This window comes from Crocodylus porosus, unplaced genomic scaffold (assembly GCF_001723895.1).
Source record: "Crocodylus porosus isolate Cpor-Errol unplaced genomic scaffold, CroPor_comp1, whole genome shotgun sequence".
In the NCBI taxonomy this organism is placed as follows: Eukaryota; Metazoa; Chordata; order Crocodylia; family Crocodylidae; genus Crocodylus; species Crocodylus porosus.
The window spans coordinates 4,287,503-4,303,787 of NW_017728936.1; the positions used below are offsets into that span (position 1 = coordinate 4,287,503).

At 43.5% G+C, this 16,285-nt stretch overlaps 1 protein-coding gene across 1 annotated transcript in view; it reads left to right on the forward strand.

Moving 5' to 3' along the window:
- The first annotated feature begins 8 nt into the window (after positions 1 to 8).
- BARX2 (BARX homeobox 2) overlaps positions 9 to 16,285 on the forward strand; it is a 47,261-nt gene continuing 30,984 nt past the window's right edge. Inside the window, exon 1 of the mRNA XM_019546991.1 lies at positions 9 to 195. Coding sequence (XP_019402536.1) covers positions 9 to 195 — 187 coding nt within the window. The remainder of the gene's footprint in view (positions 196 to 16,285) is intronic.

The window sequence follows — 16,285 nt, forward strand, 5'->3', positions numbered from 1 at the left end:
GCGGCACCATGCACTGCCGCGCCGAGCTGCGGCTCAGCGCCCCCGGGCCGCTCAAGGCAGCCAGGCGGCGCTACAAGACTTTCATGATCGACGAGATCCTGTCCAAGGAGACCTGCGACTACTTCGAGAAACTTTCCCTCTACTCCGTGTGCCCGTCCCTCCTCGTGCGGCCCGAGCCGCGGCACTCCTGCGCGGGTAAGCCTGGCCGCGGGCACGCGTGCGGCGCGGGGGGCTCACGCCTGGCGGGGTTTGATGGGCAGACCGGCCAGTCAGGGACACCAGCGTCTGTCGCTACTTTTAAGCGGCCCGTTCCCGGCAAGCTGAGGTACAAAGCCCCGGGAAACCGAACAAGAGGTTCCCACCAAAGGAGCCGGGAGCTCTGTTTAGGGCCCAGAGCTGGCTGCCTCCTTTACCTGGGCCCAAATGAAGAGCCACTTCACTGACACTACTAACATTAAGCGGGTGTAAAGCTTGATTTAAGTAAGATGACGGAGTTGTGTAGTCTTCAGACGCGGCTATTTAGGCTGCGCAGGGTCTGAAGCGGGGTGTAAAGCCCAGGAAAGAGGGTGAGCGGCCTGCTTTCAGAGGGAGGGTGAACGAATACGGTGCACTTTGTATTTTGGACGCATGTCCTCCTACTGGTTTCTGCGTGACTTCTCTTGTCTCTTTTAAAACAACTGCTGGCGCATTTCTGACGGGGAAATCAAGGGCTGGTGACTGTGCTGGCCAGAGGACGTTTGCAGCTGATCTCCCACTTTGGTTTACAAAGCGCAGCTTTGCTCATAGCAAAAGCAGAGGGGGAGTCCCAAGTAGTTCCCGATGCACGCAGCACGCCACGTTTCCTCATAGGGGGCCCAATGCTGTTCATAGTAGTCAGTGGCAAATTCCTCACGGACTTCAGTCGTAGTAAAGATTTTTCACTGGAAGAAAATTTGGTGGCATAAGGAAAGGGACATCATAAAAGAAAACAATTGCAAACACCCGTCCCCCCCATCCAGTAACACACAGAGCTGTACAAGTAGCAGCACTACGAAACAAGATTTCACTGCTCTTCTGCTTCAGTGCTTTTTAATATATATATTTTTGGTGGGCGACTTAACTATCATTCATCGCTTGCTTATTATCACCAAGAAGAAGTACTTTCCGATAGCCGATTCTGTGCCAGGTATGGAAAACCTTGGTTTTACAAGAAGATAAAAATTGATAATAAACTGCAGGGATTGAGCAGCTGATCAAGGGCGATACTATCAGTGACACATGCATGTCCCGCCGATCTTTTCTTGCTCGTGAGAAATTCTGCGAAGCTGCCCTAGTGATTGTACTGCTTGCCCCAAATTCATCCAACCAGTGCCGCAGCTGGGCAGATGGAAATTTCTTACGTGCAGTGTCGTTAGCACTGGGAGCCATTTGCTGATGGAATTAAAAACATAAGAAAAGTTCCTACAATAGTCAGTGCTTTCAAATTGGGAGTCTCAAGGAGGTTTATAGTTACAGTTCAAACCTGACATGTGTTAGGTCATGGGAAGCCTATTACTGTAAGAGAAAAAAATTCTGTCGCGGGCCGAGAAATAGAGAACCCAGAAACATGAAAAAAGCTGAAAGTCTGAAGAAAAAGCACAGAAAACAAACCAGTAAAAATAAACCCCCATCCAGGCAACACATGTAAGCGGAAGATAGCGTTGTGGTATTTCATCTAGTTTCCTTTGTCTCTTTACGCTGTAGTTCCTCAAGAAAAATCTGGTGTATTCAGTCCTCCTTTTGCCTTTTTGTGATGGCTCTTAATCTAAAACGTGTAAAGTTTGTCCGGCTATTACAGAGGCAGTGGCCTTGGAAATGCTTGAAATAATAAGTAATTAATTACTTTGCACGGCTGTATGAATTTGTCTGAAAGCTCTTGCCTTGGCCAAAGAAGCGACTGTCCTTTCTTCTGGGAGGCAGTCCGTAACGGGGTCTGATATGCCTTTATCATTTCTAAGAGGTCCTTTCTTGGGGTGAGCGGGATCTGTCTTGAATTTAAGCTGCAGCGGTCGCCAACCTTGCCACCTTTTCATTGGAAAAGAAATCTTACAAAGGTCTAGAAACCAAACGGAGTTGCTTTTTTTCTTTTGCTGTGGTCAAAAGTTAACATGTGCAGGAGAACTGGAATAAAAAGAGCTAGCCATAGAATACAACAAAGCATAAAAGTCCCAAATGGTGCCAATGCATCACAAAAAGACGGATAGAAATTGTGCTTGGGAAGAATGTCCACAGGGTTTGCTCCAAAGCCCATTGAAGTCAATGGGAATGTGCTTCCTGATTTCAAAGGGCTTGGTTAGGCCCTTAGTGAAACTCCTCTTTAGTGAGGAGGGGATACCTGTAAAAGGGCTCTGTCTTTACTCTGAAATTTCCTGTAAAATCATAAATTCTGGCACCTGTTGATGCGAGTCAGCGAGAGCGTTCTAGTGTAGAGAATGAAGCCCAAGACGCCTAGACGGATTCAGATTCACCATATTCAAAGACAGAAAATTATTTATTCCATTAAGGAAAAAATGTAAAAAAAAAAAAAAAAAATCTAAAAACCTCTCTTTCTCTAGTGCCGTCTTTTTTTAAAGTTCTTAAATCTCAGATGATAAGAATATCACCGATTCTTCACTGAAAGGCTTTTCCGTATATTGCAACAGCTAGCTGAGTAAAATTGTTTCAAAGATAAAAGTTTTTCTATGGCTGGGGTCTGTAGTTGTGTGATTTAAAGGGGAAAGAAACCTTAAAACATTCTTTCCAATAGAACAGAACCAAATAGGAATCAATTATCAAAAGTCCTATCTGCAATTTTTCACACAAAAGTAAAAACACGTTCGAATGAGCCTGTATTTGTTCTGCCCCGTTTGTTGCGCTTGGCTTTTTTATCTGGATTTTGATCATTAAACTCAGCCCCCTCAAGGCCACATCTCTTACAGCTGAAGTATACTCAAAGTTTAGACATTAGCAGTAGACCGGTTTCTTGGATCGAACTACAGATACGTTATCATCTTTACCCAGGGCGGTCAGTACTTGAAAACAAAATGCTAGAGTGCCTCTTTCTTGATAATAGCCTGATACTAACTATCAGCAATGAATTGATTTGTCTCATAAATCCTCTCTAAACTGTCCAGATTCCTTGAGTTTGTCGGGTTAAAAAGAACCACTTCACCACTTCCAGGGGAGGATATTAGGCAGGGCTCCCAGTCAGTGTATCATGGCATTGCACACCTCTCCCAAGCTGTATGCTCTTGCTCATCTGAGTTTGCAGATTTTTTTCTAAAATACCCAGGCGCTTGAGAAGCCCGCGTCCCATTGAGAAACAATGGGGCTTGGGGGTAATCTACACAGGCGTTGTACTAGGATAACTCCTTCAGTTAGGGTTATAATTTTTTTTTCTGTACTAATACAGACCACTGCAATATCAGGGTAGTTTTACTTGTGTAAAAGTGCCTTACACGAATTGTTCATTTGCTTGCCCATACCAAAATAAGAATACTGGTATGTACACTTGTATCTGTACGACGACATGTGTGCTAGTGGGGATTTAGCTATCTCGGAATAGTTTAAACCCCGCAACTTTTGAATCATTCATGGTCTTTTGATGGTTTGGATTTTTTTTTATTCATCCCCACCCCGGATCAATACCAATACCAATATCAATATCAATAGGACACTTTATTTTCGAAGATGACTTTGTCTTGCTCCTAGTGAAATAATGATTTTCATTCACTTAAGTAGGGGCAGGAATATATTTTGATGGTCTGAAACTTAAGAAGTAGGGGTTTCTAATGCAAAATCTGTTAGAGATTGGAAGAGTTGATTTTCATCTGTCCCAGAGAAGAGAGGGTTTCGTCACCTCAAAGCTAATTGAGCTACTTCCTTCAGTGACATTGTTTTTCAGCGTGGATCAAACATAAGTGATATCTGCAAATGGTGATGCCTATGGGAAGTTATGGGCTTGTAGATTAATGTGGGAGCGTTGATATTTCTGAACTTCAATCAGGGTTGTCAACTTTTTAGGAAAACACGGGGAGAACGTAGATTTATGATGTCTTAAAACAGCTCAGTTTTTATATCAGCAACCACAGAACAATGTGGAATTCCTTGAGGTCCAGTTTGGAGCGGACTGGCTAGCTCTGCTTTGAATTTGATCTGGGACGCTATTTAAAATAGTGGTGGAAACCATTTCTTTTGGGCTAATGCCTAGCTGGACCTTTTTCTTTAAATTGAACGGATACTGTTACGGGGATCCTGGGGGAGACCAGGGACCTGTGGGAAAGGAAAGGGGAATGGATACAGTGTGTGTATCAGAGTGTGGAGGAAAATGAGATCCCCTTCCACCCAAAGCCTATTATCTGAAACGTAACAGCTGTATTAATCCATTTAAATAAAACAAATGTAAAGTTGTGAGTAATACCTTCTACCAGACTAATTTCCACCTGAGTACACCAAATCTCCTGTCAGTCATGCATCTTCAGCTGGGATTGAATTGCCGTCACAAAAGTGCAATACAAATGTATTTGTCCAGCAGTAAAAACCAGAGACAAACTTAAATACTCGTTCTTATTATCTAGCACCAAAGAATGACAGGTGCAAATTTCAGCCAATTCTGTCAGATCCAACATTTATATTTATAAGAGACCCAAGAACAAGAACAAATATTTAAATATAAAATATTAATATAGATTTTAAATATATATTTGTACAGAGATGAAAGCAAGACAATAAATCTTCTAAAGACGTATTTTACCTGTTGGGTTTGGTTTACAAAGAGCAGTAAAAGATTAATTGCTCGATGGCTAATCGTAATGAGAAATAGTAACTTTATTTTTTTTCTGAGTTACGTTTTTTCCTTTTGAATTTTCTCAAGCCTCCAGGATCACAGTATTAATAGTCAGCTACCAAGAGTTCAAGATCAAAAGAATAAGGTTCGTCAAGAAATAGATTATGGTGGAGGGAGGTTATAAGACGTTAAGGTTAATATACAGTGAAATAAGCCAGTATGTCAAAATTTTGTTCTGGAGATCAGCAAAGCTGGACTTTGCCATGAGAGTCCCTCCTGAACCATACATATCTTGTATCACTCTGCCGTTCAGTATTTTAGTCAGCTATGACCTAAGAAAAGTTTCAGCTTTGTCAAAATCATCTAAGATAAAATTCTTTTTGTCTAGCGTCAATTCAACCTTGGCAGGAAAAAGGACTGATTTAATTATATCAAGCCAAGGCCAGATCTTCACCTAGTGCAAATTGGTGTATTGCCTTCAGCAGAGCTGTCTCAGTCTGGAACAGTTTGGTCGGGCCCCAAATTGCTTGGCATGTTTTACAGTGCACCCAGACGTTGTTTTACATATTCTAATGCCTAATTAACAAAGTGCCAAATGCCAAAAGGTGCCATATGAATGAATATAACAAGTTGGTTAATGATAACAATAATTAAATATTTAGTGACAGGCCTGAGCCAGCATTCCAGGCTTGAATGCATTTTGTCTTTGATATTAGTTGAGATTCAGTGCCAGATCAGGGACAGACGTTTGCAAATACCCTTTTTCTTTTTAACGAGACTGACCAAAAAGGCCCAGTTGCAGTAACTTCAAATATGAAACTGCCTAAAATTTGGAAATGCAATTGAATTTCACAGTTGCATCTCTTTGGCTGGCTTATACATTATAATAATTAAGGAAAGCCAAAACTGCATGAAACAAAACAGTGTCAAATACATCAAGGGTAGAGAAAATTGGGCCATGATATTTTCTGTAAAACTTAGAGGTAGGGAGCAATCCAAGTTCAGTCTGGTTGTGGTTAAATATGAGTAAGCATTACAAAGGAGATCTAAAATATATCATTTTATGTCACAGCGTGAACAATAAGCACAGATATCAGTGAGCCAAGATTTTTACACGGCCGGTAAGTCCATACCTCCTTGCTGTTCTTTTCTTTATGTTTCTTCAAAAAAAGAAGAACCATTGAAAACAGGTGGGCACCATGCTTGAAAACTGATGGTGTGATACGATACAGAGCATTTCAGCATGCGACTTACTTTGTGATTGATTTAGGGGCTGGTATAAAGTAGAGAAAGGTAGGATGTGTGCTACAGAATGAGCGTATCTGTAGTGCTTCTGTCTTCAGTGCAGGAGGGTCTCAAACGTAGGCCCAGGGACTTAATTTAGGAAGCAAGGAGTACACAGCGAACAAAACAAGGCACTGTTTTGAGTGAACCATTTCACTGACCGTCGTCAAATAAATATATAGGGTCTCTAATTATTACCCAGAAAAAAATCCCTTTGAAACCAGGGTGTGTTTTGATCAGGTATGTATTTGAAGCTTGCAGTCAGCTCGTGAGGTTATGGCAAAAAGAGATTTGTTTCTGTGTGTTTACTAAGGGATCAAGCTCACAGAGCACAGTGACAACTACAGCGTCCTCTTCTTTCCTCCTAATGAATTTTTCTGAAATTATGGAATGTATTCATTATTATAGATTCATACATTGCAGGGGGCTGGAAAGAGCCTCTCAAGATCATTGGGTCCAGCCCCCTGCATCAGGCAGGAAAGGCAACTGGGGTCACGTAACCCCCAGCGAGGTCAGTCTCCTCTTGAAGATTATTATTAAGGAAAGACAAAACTGCATGAAACACAACACTGACGTAATTGGACGTGTATTTCACTTTTCTCCCAACGTAGGGAGGAATAGAGGGAGGAAGTGAAAAATAAGTGATCAGGCATAACTACCAAGTTACATCTCGCAGACTGGCTAGTGTTAATTCTGCTCTCGAAGTAGTGCATGAAATGTCTTGTTAATTAGTATCACAGAGTGCATGTACATGTGTGCTTTACTGAGGAGTTAACTAATCAGCTCTGCAATAAAGCAACACTGGACACATCTACATGAGACGCGTAATATGCAGTAGCCTAATAACACTGAACAGTAGGGTGCCAGGCAAAAACCATGCTAGTATGCTACTGTGCAGCGTTATTAAGTTACTGAACAGTAAGCATCACAAAAAAACCCATGCACCCGTGCTACTGCGCAGTAACTATACTGGGCATTTAGCTAGTAGTTAATTAAACAAGTACTAAGCTAAATACACAGTAACTACTGCACATAAATGAACGTGTAGATGCACCCACTGTCTACACATGCACTGGTATTAGGGTGCAGTAAATTAATTAGCTCTGCTGTAAGATAGTACTGTCGGGGACAGTGCTATCTTACGGCACAGTTACTTACTCCGCTGAAATGCACGTGTAGACGGTGACAGGGGCTGGTTGGAGTATGAGGTTGCTAAAGTACGGGGGCTGCCTGCTGCATAGCTCCACACTTTAGTGCTCTTGTGCCCCAGCTAGCCCCTTCGCCCATTGCCACCACCCACAGCCCGGGGCTGACCTCCTGAGCCTGCTGCCAGCCCGGGGCTGCTCAGTCCTGGGTCAAACTGCTGCTGTCCCAGGTGCACATGCAGAAGCTGCACCTGGGAGCAGTTGACTCCAGTGCAAACAGCTCCAGAGTTTATCACGTCACATTAATTTCAGGTGTAGATACACACACAGTGTCTGTTCCTGCTCCTGTTGCATCACTGAGGATGTAAGGGCCAATGCTTACAACATCAGCTTGGGACTCTGGTGATTTGGGTTCACTTCTCTGTTTTTTCACAGACTGCATAATCTTGAGCAAGAAACTAAAGAGCCAACTTTTCAAAGCACTGTTAATGACTTAGAAGCCTAACTTTCAGTGAAAGTAAGTGGGCGTTGGACTCCTAAGTCACTTTTGAAAACCAGACTTAGTCTCCTAAGTGCCTAAATAATAAATTTGTTTAAAATGGAACTTAGGTTCCTAATTCACTTGGTCACTTTGACAAATTTTGCTTTTACTTTCCCTGTGCTTTCATTCTCCATGTGTACAAAGGGGATAATAGCAGTTCCCTCCCTCATCGGGAAGGATTACAAGGTGCTCAAGCACCGCATTACTGCTGTTTAAGTCTGCGTAGTTAGATTGCAGGGGACAGGATCTGGACGCAGCTTTTTGCTAGCTTTAGAAGGAAAAAAAAAGCAGCACACAATAAACTTCTTTTCTGAGTGATTATTTTAATACCCTGGGGATTATATTGTTACATTAACAATGCATTAGGGCATAAGCTGCCTTGCATAGATAACTTATTTCAATCAAAAGAAATAAATAATCATCTATCAATACTTTCTACTGCAAACAGAAGACAGCAGGACATAAGCAATGCTTTGTAACATACATATGCTCTAAAGGCAAAAGACAGGAGAGGCTGGCAACTTCTAGACTCAAAAGAAACTACTTCAAACTCTAAACTGATGTTGAAGGGGACTGACCCTGTATATTCAAACACATTGATATGAAGCCTCTGTTTGTAGCAGTGGGGCTGTGTGATGGGTTAGCTTATTACTTGTTTTTATTTTGGTCAACAGAATAACTCAAAAGATGCTTCGATGAGACACTCAGCATATTCATACACCACTAACAATACATTAAGAGGTTAAACAATACTTGTACCCACACAAGGGCAGATTTGGCTTTCATTTCATCAGTGTGATTCTAAAGCAGTGTCTTCATTGCTGGATCTTAATTCCAGTGGAGTTGTTGCATATTCACGTTCGTTCCTATGAGCGCAGAATTTGATTTGATGCCGATGCTGAGGTCCTGTAAAAGAATGCTCTTCAGTGTAGAGGAGGAAAGCAATGCGGTTTGTGAATGCTGGGGGTGGAATACAATTGGGGCCTATCCTTGGGTAGGATTTTAATCTCAAAGGCTGGTGCTGCCATAGCAGTAATGCTATGAACGGATGGTAGGAACGGATTCCTGATTTTGCCTTTGTGACTTTCAGTGTCTTTGAGAGGCACTGAAAATCTTTGCGTAGGCTTAGGTACTGCCTGTCACGGTGATGGATGTCACGTCAGGATTTCTGTCCTGGAGGATATTGGATGTGGATTCCTGGTGTCTGTTTTTTCCTTCTAAATGATTTTTGAGCATGATTGAAAACCGTCGGGGAGAATCCAGCTGAGAAGCTTTCATCAGTGTCCACAAAATAAACTAAGAAATTTTCTTTTAACAATACTTTTGAAAAAGCAAAGTGTTGGGGCCTAGACTCACACCAGAGATATTTAATATTTTCTATCTTCCTCTCATAACCTTTACATTCTGTTCCATCTCTGGTGTCATTTCTATTATCTGCCACGGGCAGAACGCGGCTGTGAAGATCTCTGGGTAATCGGTTACAAACCTTGTGTACAGGTGCTCATACCCCATAGGGATGAACCCACGTAAACACCTAGTAAGTGGATGTTACGTATTGGCAGTACACCTGCGGAGGGTCTGATTCTGCTCTTGGATACATTAGCACAAGTGATAGCTTCAGCAGGACCAAGCTGTTTATCTCCGAAGACGTGTCATTGCTTGATTGTGTCGATTCCTCCCTTCTGCTTCAACATGCATTGCATGAAGAGGCAGTTCCATATCTTGCTAAGGCAAAAGCTCCAGCTGCCTTTTCTTTTGGTCATCATAGCATTTATTTGGGACGTATCTCTGCAGATCTAATGCTACTCTTGACGTGTGTATAATCCAGTAACGGGCATCTGCTACCAGAGAAGGCAATGCTAGTTTTGCCACAAGAGCAGGAATATTAGAGCTGGTATAAAATGATTCTTGTTCCCCACCGCAGGATACATTTTGATTGAAGCAAAAAATGCGTTTGTCAACATTTTTCTTTGAAATGATTTAGGTTCTTTTTCAGAAAACGAAATTTGCAAACAAAATATTCCCCTTTTTTGGGTGTCATTTTTTTTTCTTTGAAACCCCAGGTATTTGGGGCAAAATACTCATTTCTTCATAACTTTCTGCACAGGGAAGAGAAAATTTTATGAAGAAGTTTCAGTGGAAAAATTTCAAATGTGTCTTTATTTTTGAGGCTAGGAAGAGCATCCGAAGGATTGACGTAGAATGCAATTGTGCGTGTTGTGTGCGCGCTTGGGTCTTATCTTGCAAGTTCTTACAGTCACGATTATTTCTTACTTAAGGAACTAACTAGTTGATTCTAGTGAGTAAGGATTAGAATGACTGATTCATACATCTGAAACACGTTTCCAATAAAATTATTCTGCTATTTTCTAGGGTATTTTTCAAAATAAAAAGTAGTGTTCAATGCAATTTTTCTGTAAATATTTTCCCCTCGGACTGAAGCATTTTAGGGATCCCCATCTTAACAAAACAATTGAATATTTTGCAAAGCATTAAGGCCAGATCTTCAACAGACACAAATCAATTGATTTCGGGCTATACCAGTTTACACCAGTTTACAGTGTATTTCAGGCTATACCAGCTTACACTTAGAGTTTGGCCTAAAATAAATGTTAATAGATATTCTTAGAATTCAAACAAACATGGGAACAGCTTTCTATTCTTTATAGACATGGGAGGTCATTTCTAACGCTAGTATACAACTGCCTAATGTGCCTGCACACACAAGAAACCCGTCTTTAACAGCTGCTCGAAGATGGGCCCCTTAAGGAGGTGTTCCTCAAGCCGGTGAAATGAATGTGATGTGTTTGTGATAATACAGAAGAGGTCTTTGAAGGCATCAGGCAGGCTAAAAAGGTAATTCCCTGGACAGGATCAACAGGGTTTTCAGATACACCATGCAAAGCTGCAATTAAATGCATTTGGAAGACTGTGCTGGGGTTTGCTGTTATTTTTGTGTATTGGAGAAAATCAGTTCAAGATTCAAAAAATCTCACTGAAAGAATGGCATATTAATGGAATACACTATACGGTGAAAAATAACAATGGCTAATGGAGGACAAAAGGCTACTCTACTTTTACTCTTCCATTTGGGTTCAAAATTTCCACTCACAGGTTCCCTAGCAATATATCTTAATTTTCTGAGCACTGAGTGCTGGAGGAGATGATACTTGAAGTGAAGGTGGCAGAAAGGATTTGAAATCACTGCGGAGTGTTGCTCTTTCGACTTGCTTTGCTTTCCATTCGCAGACTTGTTTGAAATCATTTGATAATAGGTTTCTCAGTTGAGCAGTTGGAGACTGTGCTGGGAACTGGAAGAGTTGGTTTTACCTTATTGCAGTAGATTATAGAGCAATCACAAATGATGGGAGGGAGTTTGAGACAGGTGAAGAACAATTGATGGCTTATTTTATTTAGATTGACTTATGGCCAGATCCAACTCCCACTGAAGCCAATTAAGTAGGAGTTGGATCAGGGCCCGAATGAGTCAATTTTAGTTATCTCTTAACTGGAAACATTTTAAAGTGCATCGTTATAAAATAGTTTAACACCTACCTTTAAGCTGTGTTGAAACAAAAGGTTTTTTTGATACTCGGCTTTTTATTTTTACAATTTTCATTAAACCAGTTTTTTGTTGTCTGGAATTAAACATCTTTGATGGTGTAACGTAAATATTGCAGCATTTGGGTCTTGTTTTGACATCTCTTAACAAGAGTTATTGTAACTATACTTCTCTCTGTTAAAGTTTAGATAAGTAACTGGCAGTCGAGCAAGAGCCTGAAAATGACTGCAGCTTGGGTTTGCAAAGTTTAAAATCCTGCAAACTCACGTGCACAAAAATGTTTCAGGGCTTACAAGGAACAAAGTCCATGACATTGGCTTTTTAAATTATGACTCTTATCCCTGTCCTTTACTTCGTTGCACGTTGTATGTTTTTAATGAGAGGAGCAAGAGTCTCATTTTTGTAAATCCCAAATTAATTTGTCCTGGGCTTCTCCTCGTCCAGTTGTTTTCCGGAGTTCTTAGGTGTGTTGTCTCCCCCGTTTATAATATTTGAATGCTGGTAAGTATATATTTCCTTGCTTGTACTTCCTTTAAGGGACAGGCTGTCTCCTGCGGTCATGGTACCAGAACCCATATGCTTTCCCTATTGATCTTTCAGAAGTTCTGGACATTGTGAACCACACATGTTAGCTGGGGTCATTCCTGTCTTTGAGCGGACTATATTTGTCCCCATAAACAGGAGGGCTTTTACTCTATGCCAAGCATGGAAAAGAATTTTGCAGGGTTTTCTGTTAAGGTCTGCCTTGCTTTCTCTCTTTGTAAACAGCTGCGTTAAAATGAAAGATGAAGGGTCCGATTCTCATGTCCATGAGGGTCACTTTACAGTGCTGTAAAGGGAATGTAAATTCCACGTTCAGGCCTCTTTATGCTGCCAAGGCAGTGGGAAGGAGTCTTGCTGCAAATGTTTTTTATGTCTATATTCACCATCCGGCATTGCCCCTTTAGGAGTGAGAATTAAGCAAAACCTGGACTGGTATAATATCCTGCAAACTTTCCAGGGGATTCGCCTTCCCTTCCATGACTGTGAGGAATGGCAGTGTCTTTAGAAATGAATTATGACTTGATTCTCAGAAGTACTGAGCCTCCTGAAACTCCCAGGGAGACGAGTGGAAGGCCAGGGCATTTAGCTGTATCGGCAGTGTGGCCCTTCGCTCCTTTTGAAACATGGCTGAGGTCATGAGTAGATATTGCTGAAAAAATGCCTTCCAGATCATTTAGGATCATCTCAAGCTTTTGGATGTTTGTGTTGCAACAAGGTTTTTTTCCATGGAAAGAAATAGGAAAATAATCTGCTTAGAAACTGGGATCGCAGTTAGCAAAATAACCTTTCATTTCTTCAGCACTGGTTAGCCAGGTTAACTGACTTCATTATTTGGCAAATTTAATCGGGAAATGACTTCCTGTACCACATCACACATCCTCTCGTTTTGTGCCATCAACTGGCGTGATTCGTATCTCTGCTTTTACTTCCTTTCTTTTTTCAGTTCAGGTTTCCCAGTGAAAAGCTCTTTTCATTGGGCTTCAGAATCTTTTATTAAATATTTTTTGCAATGATTAAAAACTTGCAAAAACAGAGAAACAATTATTGGAGTTTACATAATAAGCACTCACAGCGCATGCTCCAACTTTAAAACATGTTCGGTATTTTCTTGCTCTTCAGTAAAAGCAGCATATGGAAATTGATAGCTGTGTTCAGCGGACATGGCTTTAGCTGGATGGAAATGAAAGTGTTATATAAAAGCTGAGTAGCAGTGTCACAAATTCATGCATACTGATTTTCTAGGTACTACTCGTTTTATGAGCTGCGTTACTCATTGGTGATCTTAACCTTGATACCAAGTTAAAAAGAAGAGAAATTGTAGGAACCTATTGTATTTATCTAAAAACACACACACATTCCTAGAGTGAATTGAGTTGACATGGAGGACAGTGAATCCCAGAATTTTTCTCTTCAGCTCTGATTATAGTGAAACTTCTGCTTAGAGAAAAGCTGGTCTGTGGAAAAGCACCTCTTACATGGCTATTCAAGGTCTCCATTACATACTGTTCATGTATTACAAAAATTGCAACTGAATAGCTGCTCTTGGCGTTAGATTATTTTGATTTTGTTTGTTTTAGTAATTGGCTAAAAAGTCAGAAGAACCCATATGTTAATTCTTGGTGCTTCGTAATAAAGGGGTACAATGCAAAGACTTGTTTTATCTGTCCCCTCAAACTGCTTGGTCGTCCACGTGCCCTCCACCAATCTTGGATCATTCACTGCCAACAATTGATAACATTGGAAATGTGCGTCTATGGGTGTGTCTGCACATGCGCACCCTTAATGTACATTAAAAATGGCAAATTTAGGCCTAACTGCACCTAAATTTGATACCTGCAAATTCAGATATCAAATCTAGGCACAATTAGTTAAAGCGCATTAACGCACATGTGGATGCCACCCGGCACTAACTTTAGGTGGCCGGCTTGAACCCAGCTCCAGGGGCTCCTGGCTGACCGCCTCTCCTCCCCTAGGGCTGGGCTGCTGCCTAGAAGCCCCTAGCTGTAGGCTATAAAAGCAAGCAGCCACTTTGTGCCCTGGGGCGCACACACCAGGCACAGCAGGACAAGACTGCTGTTCTGTGCAGGAGCCCAGCAGGCCCCATATGCCCTCCTGGACAGGCCACAGCCTGTCTCTGCCTGGACTGTCCCCCTCCAGAGCTGCTGCTTGGCCACAGATGAGTGTTGCAAAGAGCTGCAGCTTGCTGCATCCCTTGCCCAGCCCTGAAATCCTCCCAGGGCTTCTGCCCAGCTGCCCAGCTGCTGCACTGTTTAGAAGGTCAGCCCCCAATCCGTGTATGTGTTGGTAATCTTCCTAGGTGCAGCACTCTGCATTTATCCTTGTTAACTGTATCCTGTTTTGTTCTGCCCACCTTTCCTGCCTGGATCCATTCCCTACCCTCCAATGTGTCTACCTTGCCCCATAATTTGGTGTCGTCCGCCAGTTTGGACAGCGTGCTCTCCACGTCCTCGTCCAAATCACTGATGAAGATATTGAACAGCACTGGCCTGATGACCGAGCCCTGGGGGACATCACAGCTCACAGATTTCCAGTTCAATACTGACCCATCCACCACCACTCTCTGGGTGCATCCCATTAGCCAATTCACCACCCACCTGACCAGGGAATCATCTAAGGTACAGCTTCTTAGTTTTTTTATAAGAATGGGATGTGACACCGTATCAAAGGCTTTTTTAAATCCAGGTGTATGACATCTTCCTCAACTCCTCCATCTAAGCAGTTTGTGATCTGGTCATAAAAAGAAACAAGGTTAGTCAGGCAAGATCTACCTGCTGTGAATCCATGTGCGTTGCCCTTTAGCATTATTTTTCCTGCTGGACTCCTGCAGATGTGATCCTTAACAATGTTTTCAAGGGTTTTCCCAAGGATAGAGGTGAGACTAACTAGTCTATAGTTGCCCAGGTCCTCCCCCTTCCCCGTTTTGAAAATAGGGACCACATTGGCCCTTTTCTAGTCCTCTGGGACCTGCCCTGAGTGCCACAAGTACTCAAACAGTCTCGCCAGTGGTTCTGCTATGACACTGGCTAATTCCCTCAGCACCCTTGGATGAAGATCATCTGGGCCTTTGAAGATCATCCATGCCCTTTATGCAGCAGCTGTCCCACATTTTGGTGCTCTGGGACCCAGGCTACACCCCTGTGAGTGCCACCTGAACCCCCACCCTGTCCTGATGCCTCTGGTGACACATCACAGGAAGAGGGAACCTTGACCTTTTAGCACCCTTCCCCATCCTCCTCCCTGGCTGCTGCATCCACTGGCAGCTGGGGGAGCCCTGGCCAGTGGCCCCAGACTGTGGCACAAGCAGCAACTGGCCATGCCATCTGCAGCCACCAGTAGTGCCAGCTCCTCCCCAGGAGCAGGGCCCTGGCTGGGTGCCAGCCCACCACACACCATGGGCCATGGACGGTGGATGCAGCTGGATGCTGTCACCAATGGGAAGGACCACACTGAACCCCCAGCCTCACCAACCCTGGACATATGGTAAGTCCCCACTGCTGCTCCCTGCCTGGTTTGCCCACAGTGCCCTGGCCCTGGGTCCCCCTCACCCCAGCATGCAGACAGGCAGGACACAGTTCAGAACTTATTGAGCAGCTCGTGTCCCTGCAGCTGGTCAATAAGCGCTCCCTCTCACACACTGAAGGTGTTGATGCTAGCGGCAATGTCCTTGGCAGCGGGAGGCAGGGACGTGTAGCACTGTAGCAGATAGCCCTCCAGGCAGAGGTTGTGGAGCAGTTTGGGCTTGCCCCCTGCACCGTCGTAGCTCATAGTCCTGAACCAGGAGTGCAGGTGTGCCCAGGGCATGAGGAGTGTCGGCAACAGCAGGGCACCCATCAGTCTGCACAAAAAGCTCATCAGGCAGTGGCTGGGGCACACGCAGCATGGGCACGCTTGGGGTGCAGTGGTGGTGGTGGTAGGGCCTCCCCAGAGTGGCCCCCTACAGGCAGGGCAGGGGTGCAGCCAGCCCCTTGCCCCAGGTGTCTGGGAGACGTGCGCCCGAGCCCAGGTGCTGGGTGGCAGCATAGCAGAGTTTTTGGCCTGCAAGAGGAGGGGGGGAGCAGGGTGTGGAGCCGTGGTAGCAGGTGCTGCCAGAAGCCTGGCCTGCCCCGCTGTAGGGCCACCACATTCTGGGGTCACTGCAGCCCCCAGACCCACAAGGGAATATCCACAGACTGGGGTCCTGGGTACTGCGCCCTAGGCCCCACCTCTACCCCCCACAGCCTCCCACTCTGGGCTTGAACAGCCAAAATATCATAAATATTTTTCAGTATGTGTATAGTTTACTTCCTGTATATAGTTTGCCTCTTGTAAGTGGGTTTTTATTGTTGGGGGTGGCAAGGGTGGTGGAGGGGTAGTGTTTATTGAGATGGGAGGGATGGAGGTGGGGGTTGTGAGGGCAATAAAGTTTT